At 44.1% G+C, this 12,432-nt stretch overlaps 2 protein-coding genes and 1 pseudogene across 2 annotated transcripts; 2 read left to right on the top strand and 1 right to left on the bottom strand.

Annotated features, from left to right (window-relative positions):
• The first annotated feature begins 138 nt into the window (after positions 1 to 138).
• Positions 139 to 6,432, top strand: LOC112894716 (exonuclease 1). The gene is made up of 14 exons (XM_025962510.1): positions 139 to 322; positions 1,264 to 1,383; positions 1,639 to 1,762; positions 1,862 to 1,999; positions 2,124 to 2,333; positions 2,435 to 2,610; positions 2,849 to 2,921; positions 3,331 to 3,457; positions 3,804 to 4,156; positions 4,271 to 4,325; positions 4,454 to 4,737; positions 4,828 to 4,879; positions 5,104 to 5,311; positions 5,443 to 6,432. Exons 1-14 carry the CDS (start codon positions 162 to 164, stop codon positions 5,870 to 5,872), a joined length of 2,511 nt encoding a protein of 836 aa, XP_025818295.1. The 5' UTR covers positions 139 to 161; the 3' UTR covers positions 5,873 to 6,432.
• An 865-nt stretch (positions 6,433 to 7,297) lies between these two features.
• Positions 7,298 to 10,625, bottom strand: LOC112894386 (F-box/kelch-repeat protein SKIP30). Its single transcript, XM_025962084.1, has 2 exons — positions 10,347 to 10,625; positions 7,298 to 8,668 (listed from the first exon to the last, which is right to left on the bottom strand). Exon 2 carries the CDS (start codon positions 8,625 to 8,627, stop codon positions 7,566 to 7,568), a length of 1,062 nt encoding a protein of 353 aa, XP_025817869.1. The 5' UTR covers positions 8,628 to 8,668; positions 10,347 to 10,625; the 3' UTR covers positions 7,298 to 7,565.
• Positions 10,626 to 10,913: 288 nt separating this feature from the next.
• On the top strand, positions 10,914 to 12,264 carry LOC112894387 (annotated as a pseudogene).
• Positions 12,265 to 12,432: the final 168 nt, after the last annotated feature.

The raw sequence follows: 12,432 nt of genomic DNA, 5'->3' as shown, positions 1-12,432 counted from the left end.
CCTCTCCTTCCTAGAAAACCCACAAAATTCCCTCCGCATTCCTGTGTTCCACCATGTCCTCGGATTAGAGAGAGAGAGAGAGAGAGAGAGAGAGAGAGAGAGAGAGAGAGAGAGAGAGAGAGAGAGAGAGCGGGCGGCGGGGGAGGGGAGCGTCGGCGGCAATGGGGATCCAGGGTCTGCTGCCGCAGCTGAAGTCGATCATGGCGCCCATCAGGGTGGAGGAGCTGCGGGGCCAGACGGTGGCCGTCGACACCTACTCCTGGCTCCACAAGGGCGCCCTCTCCTGCGGCGACCGCCTCTGCAAGGGCATCCCCACCACCAGGTCCGCCCATCCCCTCCGGCGCCCCTTTCTTGGACCGATTGCCTTCCCAATAGGGTTTCTTGAGCCGTTCTGCCGGTCCTGGTGAACCTGACGGGCGAATCGGGAAATGTGGCTCTTTCCGATGGATTTCGCACATAGTAACCCTTTAACGTGGTGGCAGCCAGAGGGAGCGAGTGATTGGTGCGGGCAGGGATTTCTTGATTGGGTTCTGTTGTTTGGGTCCCGATTCGTGTGTGACACCCTTTTGGGGTGGAGGACAAAGGAGAGGACTTGCTCCCAATTACTCAAGATCTTGCTCCTTTGTGGGGGAAGATCCATTGTTTTCTTTCTCTGATGGATTGCAGAATAGAAGTGTATTGCATCTGATTTGCCCCTTTCCATAACCAATTTCCTGAACTATATTCTTCCCTGGTGACTATATTTCTTGTATGTCATGTTGGACCGATGATACCAATTAGGGGAACATCTGTTGATCACTTGGTTGCCATCTGGCACTGCTCTAGTTCCAATAACACACCATCTCAATCTGTGAAAAGTTAGTGCCAATGCTCTATGTACAGACAAATCCCTAGACACTGTCATCATCACTGCCTCTTTTTTTCTTCTTCTTGTTTTGGTTACTAGCGTTCTCTTGGTTACAGGGTTCTCCAATGATATAAAAATTTAAAATACAGGCTTCCTATTGCTGATTATCCTGTTGTTTGTACCTTGTGTAATGTCTTGAACCCCCATGATTTAACTCCATGTACAATTAGAACATACGTTGTAACATACCCTTGGGTGCACCATTTGCATTGCCCTCCTGATTGGTGGGGAGTCTTTCTCCCATCCTTCATTACCAAAAAAATAAAATGAAACAGTGGATCAAAGAGTTTAATTACCATGTTTATGGTTTTGACATAAACTCACCTGTGATACTTTTCGCCTTGAAACGGAACCAGGCATATTGAATACTGCATGCATAGGGTCAACATGCTGCGGCATTATGGCGTGAAACCAATTCTTGTATTTGATGGTGGCCTTCTGCCAATAAAGAGTGATCAGGAGACAAAGAGAGCAAGGTATGTTCTACTTTGGGTCAGAAAGAGCCAACAAGTTTCAACTGCAAAAGAACATTTACATTATTCTTACACAATCTTAAATGTAGTTGACACATATGCCTATGGTTATGTTCACCTGGGATTTCAACCTGTAAAATTCATTTGTAATTTTACTTCCAAACTGTGGATCTGTTAAGGGTTTCCAACTAATCTTTGATATTCTGATGCACTTTCTTCTTGTTTTATGATTTACCTGCTAAAAATGTCAACCTTCAGGTCAAGAAAGGAAAACCTTGAGCGTGCCAGGGAACATGAAGCTGCTGGGAACTCGCGTGCTGCTTTTGAGTGCTATCAGAAAGCTGTTGACATTACACCTAGAATTGCTTCTGAACTGATCGAGGTACAGCTAAAATTCCTTGTAATGGTAGCAAATAGTTGCCACCTATTTTGAATAGTTCTAACAGACTTGTCTAGTTTCTTTTTTAAATATGTAATGCAGGTTCTGAAGAAAGAAAAGGTCGATTACATTGTTGCACCTTATGAAGCAGATGCGCAAATGACATTCTTGTCTATTAACAAACTTGTTGATGCTGTGATCACAGAAGATTCAGATTTGATACCATTTGGTTGTTCTAGAGTAAGTACACTGTTACGACCCTTTTCTCTGTGCTCACGATCTTCTATAATCTTTTCGTACTCAGCTAGATTTCCTTTCATGATTGCTGTATGCCCTGTAATAGTGACATTCTTTTAATGTGCAGATTATTTTCAAAATGGACAAATTTGGGCAAGGTGTTGAATTTCAGATTACTCGATTAGAGCGAAATAGAGAGCTTGACTTCAACGGGTTCACTAGGCAAATGCTACTCGAGATGTGTATTCTAAGTGGCTGTGACTATCTCCCCTCATTGCCAGGAATGGGTGTGAAACGAGCTCATGCACTCATCCAAAAGCTTAAGTGTCATGAGAAGGTAAACCCTGTCTTCTGTGTGTCTGTTGCGCATGCTACCTTCCTCCATAGTTAGAACTTAAGAGCCAGTGAAGAGAATTTCAGTGACATGTATAATTGCAGGTGATCAAGCACCTGAGGTACACTGCTGTTTCTGTTCCACCTCAATATGAAGAGAACTTCAAGAAGGCAATCTGGGCATTTAAGTTCCAAAGGGTCTATGATCCTGCTACAGAAGATATTATTCATTTATCAAGCGTTCCTCATGATCTCACCGAAGACTTGGAATTTTTGGGCCCATATCCTTTGCCAAGCTTATATCTATATAAAAGCTCTTTCATATGAGATTATCCACCGTTTTATAGATTGTCAAGCTGATTCCTGACATTATTAGGGCACTCTGGCTAATGATTGTTGCCATTGAGTTATAAATAAGCTAAGGCCATTGCCTTGCCAACTCTTCTCAATAATTCAATTTTTTTTTCAAACTCAGAAGAAACTCTCATGAATTAGGGATTTTCCTTAATTAGCTTTTACATGGTTACCACAGGATATTGCCAAAGGCATTGCTCTAGGGAACATTGATCCACTTACAAAGGAATTGTTCAAGGTATCTTGCCTCCTTTCAGAAAAGAATTGGATGATCCATGATTATTTGAATGCTATGTTTGTTTTCCCCCTTCATATCATATGCTTTGCTAGTTGGACTAATGCAGATTTATGAAAGTAATGCTTGATTAGCTTTTTTTTGCTCCAACTGACAATGTACACAGAAAAGCACATCATTTACATGACTACATGAGCATATGGACGAACCAAAATATTCTGTTAGAGAGTATGTATAGATGATCATGATTTCACATTTTTCTTTGTTTTCTCATCCTCCAATAATGCTAGCACTGAGCATAATACTTTTTGTGTCACCTGTTACTGCATACTACCAACATGCACTCAGTTATCAGGACATGCAAATTACCAATATTCACATGTTACTCTTTTTCTTGATTCTCTTCTTGCAGAGCAAACCAGAGTGCAGTGCACCTGCTGTTGACAAGGTTTATGCAACCAGAGAGCCTATTGCTACTTCAAATGGGAAGAAGAGGCTAGATTTGCCTGTGCAGAAAAATATATTGACAAACTACTTCTGTATCCTCTCAACATATTGCTATTTCGATCATGAAAATGTTACATCAATCAAGTTTACTTACTAATAGTGAACTCTTAGCTACATATCCAAAAAAAAATATGACAACAACTGAAGTGCCTTGGCCTCAATAGCAAAGCAAGTTTTCAGTTCCTAGGCACATCTTAGATCATTCAATAATAGGTTATAATTTTCCTCAGTGTTTTAGCAAATAGGGCTGTTAATGTAATGTATGAATTTTTAGTACAATATTCACACCAACTTTGTGCTTGGTTTCATTACTTTATTTTGGAAATCATTTGTACACAATAATCAACTGTATTTTGGATTACCCTTGACTTTTCGAAGGCTTAGCATCCCTCGAGGCAAAACGGAAATTCAGAGCACCTAAAGTAACACCTAAGCAACAAGTATCGAACGGGTCTTTTCCTAGCCCGCAAACTCAAGACACTGGTACCCCTGTTTCGGTTGAAGATACTAGGTTGCCAACAGGTCATATTCAAGCTTCGCAATGTAGTTCTGAGCTTTTAAGCTCCGAACCGTCTCAAGATGAGCCAATCAATGCTGCATCTCAGTGTAGCTCTGAGCGTTTCAGCTGTGAGTTTCCCCTCGATGATTCAGCCAATATTTTGCCCCAACGGAGTTCACGTGATGGTGGTAGTGATCCTCCTTATGAGGACACGGGAATGGAAGACAGAAAGGTATTTGTTACTTCCCATCACTTCATCATCTATACATGTCCAATGCTGTCCTATTCCTATACTCTTATAGCAGCCACATTTTTGTCACCCTCAAAGCTGTCTTGTACCATTCAGGTTGAGGCTGACTACTGCAACGACAATACACTACTAACAAGTCCTTGCTTAGTGGGTAATACTTCTGATTTGCATAGTTGATTTATTATTCGATCTGCAACTATGTTCTGATTCATTTATTTATGCAAAATCAAAAGTATCTTAGCACTGATTCTATAATGCGCGTCTGTTCTCTTTTCCTAGGAAAATCTCCCAGGATATCGGAGACTTCTTTACTTCCACATAACATGGAACCATCTATACCAGCTCAACCTTATACTGAAGGCATTGTGGCCTCCAAAAACAAAGACGTAGTAAGGAGTTCATACTTCAAAACGATAAATAAGAGAGTTAGCAAAAATCAAGAAGACCAGTTAGATGATGAAGATGATTACGATAATGACACTTGTAATCTTCCTAGAGATCAACTTAGGAAGTCTGGCATGTTGAAGAGAAGAAAAATTTCTGGCATCCAAAATTTCAAAGATGTAAGTGATTGTTTTTTTTGAATCATCATATGGTAATTAGCTCATTGTACCGTGGTACGTATCCTGGTCCTAAATATGCTGTTTATGCAGGAATCATTACAGACGATTAGTTCTGATGATAGTCCGCCACTCATTGGTGAAGGTAATCTAATGCACCTTTTTTCTATCTAATAAAAGTTCAGGATTTGGCAGCTGTTTTGTCCAGTAAGTTATGGATGTAACTTTGGTGCATCATGTCCTGTAACGCTTTAGCTGCTTCTCAACCTTCCATGTACTTCTTCCTGTATTTTAATATATTTATGTATCAAACTGTCATTAAAAACCTTTCTTAATTCATTTATCTTGATCTTTAAGAAACTTATGCAGGCTGCGATACCGATAATCTTGATGATACAAATATAAGAGCTGAAGGAAGATTTGGATGCAATGTTTCCCATGTGAATATGTACAGTGGAATTGCGGAAAAATCAATGGATAAATTTGCTGCATTGATATCATCTTTCAGATACCCAGGCTCCCGTGCCAGTGGCCTCCGTGCTCCTTTAAAGGATGTCAAGAACACACTTTCTGTGAGGTATGCAGCTCTAGAACCTTTATCTTTAGAGCTTTAAAAAGTAAATTATGTATGATCTGTTTACTTACCGCAAACAGCTGTCTTGTAATGAACAAGTATTTATTTATTATGTGTGCCTGTTTCTGTTGCAGATCTATTCTCAGAGCTCCAGAAAAAGGCGCACTCAGATGCACAGCAAAGAAATCAGATCTAGGCCCCCCTTCAAGAAGCAGATACAATAGCCATGATAACAAAACTGCTGCCAGCCCCCCTGATATTAGCGAATTTGCATACAGGCCTGTGAAAACTGTTCATTCTGATCAAGACGGAACCACAAGTAAAACCAAAAATGCCACTGATGCTCCCCCTGATCTTGACACATTTGCGTACACTCCTATTGTCTGCCCTCCTGCTCGTAGCAAATTCACAAGCACAGCTATGAAAACTGCAGACAGCCCTCCTGATCTAAGCACATTTGCATATAAGCCCATGAAAGGCACAGTCAGATATTCGGATGGGAGCAGATTCAGAGGTACAGCACTGAATGCAGATGGTGGGACTTCTCGGAGCCAAATTAAATAGAACAAGCGCAGCACATGTCGACTCACCTGAACAAGCGGATAGTTTGCCTGTCTCAGTTATTTTGTCCAATGGCAATCAAAAGGAAAGATCTCTCGAGTCCTTTCTTTCGGCAGCCATACTTTCTTCACAAAACTTTCAAGAGAAAGATGGACTCTCTTTCATTGCAATTTGCCTGCCCTAACACTCTGAAGATCTGGTGCTGCTACACTGCTACCACCCAGGTCCAGCAGCATCAAATGCTGCGGTGAGGGGGGGAACACCTGATCAGAGCATTTCCATTCTTAGAGCATAAAGGAAGCTGGAAGCATAACTGAAGGTATCTGACATTCACACATTGGAGGGCCGTGAGTAGCTGCTGAGGCTCCTTGTTTCAGAGCCCATTTTGTGCGCTGCCTGTGTCCAAACCAAGTGTACATGCTCATTTGCAGCAGCAGTCCTGTTGTCTGAAAAAAAAAGCAGTCACATTTGTCTGTAGCCAGGATACTGTTGTATATGTTCATCGTTGTAAGTATGAGCATGATTCAGACGCCATTATTGATATTTCTCGCCAATTCCTGATCAAGATAAAAGTAAGATTTGTAAAACAAAATCAGTTTGTAAGGTGTCGTCCTCAATATAGCTTCCATAGTTTGTAGATTGTTCTGGCATTCATTCTCATACACGGTAGAGCAAATGAACATTCTCATACTGATGCTAAATAAGCAAGAAAAGAAGTGGGATATAATAACAAAATATTAAAAGAGTTTTGTTGTTTTGCAATCTTAAGGTCTTGCTCTTGGGCTGCCTTTGGGCAAATGGAGTTGACAGCCCATGGCCCAACTAGGCCATGGTCCATGGCACTGCCAGGAGCCCAGGAAACACCTCCCTCCTCTCTTCTCTTTCTTCGTGGCATTCTACAGTGGAGACTAGCTTTGGCGCCGGCCGTGGTTTATTGAGCTTGGGGGTGGCGAACAGGCGGAGACGTGTGCCCGGCTGCCCGCACGCGGGTGGCCGGAGGCCCTGAGGCTGCTGGCTGGTCACACCATCCGCTTCGCATATGTTCCTTCAGTACCATCAGCAAACACTTGCAATATCTTGCTGCCAACCTTTTCTGGAAAATGGATGTTCCTCTGGCGTGCCTCATCTCGCAGCAGAATGATCTTTTTTCAACCCTCAACATAAATGTTCAGAACCATTAGAAAATTGTAAATGCCTATAAACGTTGGCCACCATTGGGCATTCTGAGCTACAGTGAACATGCTTGCGATATTTTGATCGAAAAAATTCGGATGGCACGTGCATCTCACATGCCATACCCATAACAGTATAGGCAAACTTTTATTGCAACCGGGTTTGCACCATACTTCGGCTGGACTCCAGCAGTACATGGGAAAACACCACGGTGTACAAAAGGTTCAGAACAGCAATAGTCGGGTGCCATTTGAATTTTAGACATAGCACGAAGACATGTTAGTTCCAAGTGCACATATGCATATAGTAGTATCTACTATGACTGTAACAACATTCATGGTAAATATAGTATATATCTGATCGGCAATCTGACACTGGGTCATGACCAATGCATGCCCTCAACGCTACAACATGAGATCCAAAGGCAAAGCATAATCAACAGCCCTCCTTTAAATAAAACAAAAATTAGGACGAATGAAAGCCATCTCCAATCGATTCAGCAACAGCTCAAGCTGGAAACGGGCTAAATCCTCAACAAAGCACAGCCGCAGATGCTCCCTCGACAATGTGTCATTGGTGACCCTGGTCGCCAGGTTGGTCTCTCGCTTGTGACATTCAAGATATCAACATCAGACAGCGGCTTGATGCACTGGTTTCTTGGCCCTGGTCCAATCACTCCCCCAACCAAATATATGCTGTCGCCAAGACCAATCATCCCGAAGCCGATCCTGCTTTGGAATTCAGATGCACAAGACACCATCTTATCAGGAAAGTTCTCCCCACGTTGCTTCATAATACAGCTATTGCTCAGCACATAGAGCTCTCCACCAACCATCGCCATTGGGCCTTGCAGCCAAGAGAAATCTTCAACAGCCCACTGACTGCCACCATCTTCCAGACTCTGCACTGTTGACAGGCCTTTATGCAATACATGCATCTTACCCTTGATGACAAGTCCAGAACATGCAGAGCTGTGTGCCTGACGAAGGTCAGGGAGAGGCTCCCACGTGTCAGCTTCAGGGTCATAGATCTCAGCCTTTGATATCGATTTGCGACAGTTTGTGAATCCCCCGGCCACGATTATTTTACCATCCAATGCACAACAAGCAAACATTGCTCGAGCCACAAGCATTGGAGCCCTCTGGGACCACACTCGGTGTAGCGGATCATAAGACCAAACCTCATTGCTCGCAAAGATCCTGTCATGGTCTCCGGTAAGTGGATCAACTCGATCACTGCCACCACCGATTACATAGAGCTTGCCAGCAACTGAGGCCACTCCAAAGCGGGCTATGTTCCTAATCTGAGATGGCATGATAGGGAGAGTTATCCACTTGTCCCGAAGGGGATCATAAAGTTGCCACATGTTTTCTGGTTCAAATGCCAATACACATAACAGTTCTTCTGTCGCACCAATCTGATTCCGTATTTTGAGAAGTTCACCACTGCGAACTGATTCTCTCCAAGAACGGCAAACCAACTGAAGCATGGGATGAAACAAGAACGGGACCCGTGCAAGGCACTGGCGAGCAACTTCATTAGGGAGACCATCAAGTAAAGTTGATTCCATTGTGCACACAATCATATGATCATAATGCAGCAATAAAGCAACAATACTTCAGAAGCCTGGAAGTAATGAAACATAAAGTCATATATGCTGTAAAGCAAAAGAAGGCATTGTAGGTTCAACATTAATAATCAAATATCCATGTAAATGCTAGATTCAAACTGACAGTGGATGGAATATAAATTATGTAAAACAATAGTTCAAACCAAGACATCAAATACATAGTTAAGGGCCTGTTTGGGGCTGCTCCAATCCATGTTTTTCAGCTTGACTCCAAAAACTCCACCGGTGAAGCAGCTCCACCAACAACCTGCTCTACCAAATCCATCAAAATGAACTAGGGGAGGCCTCCAACTACATGGAGTTGGCATTGACTGCTCGATAATTTGGGGGCAGTTACGGTGTTTGGGAGGAAGTCCACCCCATGGAGATGATAAGTGTGGAGTGAGGAAGTCCCAAACAGGCCCTAACAACAAACAGTTTAATTGAGGCTAAAAAAAAGACCTTGTAGGATCACAATGTAAAAGATCTATTGTCCTTTAATGTGTTACTGCAAACAGAGAACTATGAAGAGGTCTTATAAGAAACATGCTCTAGTTCATACTACTACTTATTTGTAAATCAGCTATAATGCTATGGGTAGAGGTATATTTTATCCCAGTAATCATGCTTATCTACATCTGCAAGCTTTGTGTTCTTTACGTTTCTGAGCATACAATCACTACAAATGTTCGATAATGGATATAGCTTCAAGAAAACAGAACTCATTGGTAATCAGGTTGAAACAGAAGCTCCACATAGGATGTAACAGAGGAAACTGTAACTAAGGGCTTGTAATTTTTTAGACATTCAAATAGTGAGGCATATTTTTATGGTTTATTGGGTTCTATATTTCAGTCTTGTACATATGCTCCAACACACACGGTGCAATTTAGTGGACTTGTTATAAGCAAAAAGGGGAAAACAAAAAGCTATGGTAAACAGGCCCAGGTTGATATACATTAGCAATTCAAGCAGGGGCAACAATAAAAGGGCATGAAACGCTACGTTTAAAATTTTCATGAAAATTTTCCACTTAACATCAAATTGTGTTCTAAATACACAGTGTCAAAAAAGAAAACCATCCATGGATGAAAGGAAGGCATGTAAACCAATAAAATTAGGCATTAGTCATAAGCCTGTCCATGTCAAAAAAATGAGGGAAGGAACAAAAAAAAACATGGAAATCATTTTTCTCGAGCTTGCTGACCATTCTTGCCGATGTACACTAACTAGGATGGAAATGAGTCTGCCTCTGTGTAATGGACTGTCTTGGTCCCCCCTGCATTCGCATTCTTCCATTCTCGCATTGTTCACAACAATCCACAGAATAAAAAAAAAATGGACGATGCCCCTAAAATTTTCCGCCGCAACCACGAATTCGATACCACTAAACAAGCCATACATCCTAAACTCTTTGACAGAATAAATTTGGAAGACGCGGACTTATCCCAATTAGTCTTGGAAAAAAAATTTGGTATCAGCCTACCCTGTGGAGTTTACTGAATCGGATTCTGCGTGAGGTGGAGAAGAGAGCACGCAATCGAACCGAAATGGACGGATTCGGTTCCCACGCCGCACCGTACCGCGAGAGAGAAAGAGAAGGAATATTCGGATTCGATTGCTCGCAGGAGAAGGAACGATCACCGAAGAACAAGAATCAGTAACAATCCGTCAAGGAAGGCAAGGGTTCCTTACCAGGAAACGGAGAAATCGATGGATCTCCACCCGTCCCCGGTCCAGTCGAGGTAGGAGGCCGCGGCGGCGGTTATGGCGGTCGACAGCGATGGCCCCGCGAGACGCACCCCTTGGAGCCCGCGAGGCGCCGGGCAGGCCGTAACCGCGCAAGCTAGGCAGGTGATTTAGGGTTTCCGGCGGGTGGTGGTGGATTTGGGATGGGGGAGGAGGGGTGGCCGGGTGGGAGGTCACTGGGAGAAGAGGAGGGTGGTGAGACGTGAGGAGAAGCAACCCGGAGAGGGGGGGGGGGTGCGGGGGGATTCAGGCTCCACGATAACGGCTGCAGCAGGCTGCCCGGTGGGCCCTCCTCCCGCACACACGACATCGGCGTTTCCAAAGCCGGGGGGCACCGGGCCAGGAAGGAAAGGATAGAGAGAAACTATGGTTTGGTTGGGCCTTCCGGTTGAATTCCACATGGACCTGACCAAAAGATCGATCCAGTGGTCCGGGCCTGCCACGTGCTCTCATAATAAGATTACTGCTAATATTTCTTATCCGTTGATAGGCATCTCTGGCGTGAATACCAGAGCATCCAGCCGTACCCAGCCCAAGATTCCGCCGTTCCCCAACCCCCGGAATCCCAGCAGCCTCATCTGTACTGTACTGGCAAGGCTAGCCAGGAGAGTGTACTCCCTCGCACGGCCATGACACCACGCAGCCGGGGCAAGCGCGGGCGCACGAGCCCAGACTCGCCGGCGAAGCGCCGCCGCGGAGGCCCGCCGGAGAGAGAGGCCGACGACTATCCGGAGCCTGCGGGTCAGCAGCCGTCTTCGGTGATGGTCGCAGGGCTTGGAGGCGTACGGCCCCATCGCTCGGGCCCGCGTGGACGCCGCCGCGGCCACCGGGTACGTCACCTTCCGGTCCGGCGCTGCCGCCGTGGCCGCCATTGCCGCGTCCCTCGACCCCGATGGCGGCATCACCATCGGATCCAACAAGGTAATGGGTCAATAGATGGCTTTATTCTGTCAGTAAATGAGGTCGAGCTCCTGAATTTTGGTAGCGGGGCGGCAATTTTTCCTCGATTTGCTCAATCCTAAGCATCTAATCGTGTATTAAGTGTCGACCCCAATTCAGGCTTCTGCTGTTGAGTGTGTTGACGCAGCGGAAAATTGTTGCTAACTTCACTGCCCCAATTCATTGCAAGCACAGCACTGTGTTTTTCAGGGGTTGGTTCTCTGATAGCGCAATCAAAATTCAAGTAAACAAACTTCAAAGTTCAAACGATACAGGAAATATCTGCGGTGGGAAGTATTTGCGATGTGGCTGCTTGCTGATCATTTACACTTCGCATCTTTGGCTACGAATGCAAAATTTATGACTAGTAGTTCAACCATGTCAAGTACTCCAAACTACACAACATTTCAGTGCTTTGCGCTGATTGCTTTCTTTTTCCTCTCATGTGATACAGGTCCTAGTTGTTCAGGCCAGCGAGGCAGCAAAAAACTCAAAAAGCATTGTTCGAGCTGCTGACCCTGCAGGGCGATCATCGCATGATGCTACGAAGAATAATGCGAACGATGATTTAGCCGCCCCTGGCTCCAAAGCAGCTGGAGTGACCTGTAGAGCGCGAGAAATAGTCGCCTATGATGATCTTTTCTAGACTTCTTGTGAGTAGCAGCAGTCTTATAAGGGAAGAACCAGCTTGGTCGTCTTTGTAGTTTGTACAATGCTAGGAACTTGAGCTGCGTACCTGCACCTGTGTAATCTTAGTCTAGGACTCTAGGTCGCATTGTTGCGCTGTTTTGTGCAACCGTTTCCTGCCTTCAGTCATTCAGCGTGTATCCTTCTCGTTCATGGAGGAGTTTCATGGAAACATGGAGGGTTTTCATGTGCCTTATGGTACATGTTATCACGAAAGGTCTCATCAATTTCTAAGCAAGATGGAAGGCCAGACGAGCGACCTGTGTTAAGCCTTCATCAACTGATCTAGTAGTCTACATCACTAAAGAAATTAACTGTACTAATGCTAACTATAACCTTAGCCGTAGACATTCTGTCATTCAACATTTAAGGGTTGTCAACAAAAAAAGGGGCAGAAGAATTAAAA

Source organism: Panicum hallii, chromosome 5 (genome assembly GCF_002211085.1).
Source record: "Panicum hallii strain FIL2 chromosome 5, PHallii_v3.1, whole genome shotgun sequence".
NCBI classification, from domain to species: Eukaryota; Viridiplantae; Streptophyta; class Magnoliopsida; order Poales; family Poaceae; genus Panicum; species Panicum hallii.
The sequence above is the reverse complement of the archived record's forward strand: the minus strand, read 5'-3'. Positions and strand labels throughout refer to the sequence as shown.

What these genes read in the sequence shown, in the direction of transcription:
- LOC112894716 (XM_025962510.1), top strand. Translation starts at nt 162, where the DNA reads ATGGGGATCCAGGGTCTGCTGCCGCAGCTGAAGTCGATCATGGCGCCC. An exon ending in GACTTGGAATTTTTGGGCCC is followed by an intron (nt 2,611 to 2,848) that starts ATATCCTTTGCC and finishes ATTAGCTTTTAC; the next exon opens with ATGGTTACCACAGGATATTG. An exon ending in TTACAAAGGAATTGTTCAAG is followed by an intron (nt 2,922 to 3,330) that starts GTATCTTGCCTC and finishes CTCTTCTTGCAG; the next exon opens with AGCAAACCAGAGTGCAGTGC.
- LOC112894386 (XM_025962084.1), bottom strand. Translation starts at nt 8,627, where the DNA reads ATGATTGTGTGCACAATGGAATCAACTTTACTTGATGGTCTCCCTAAT.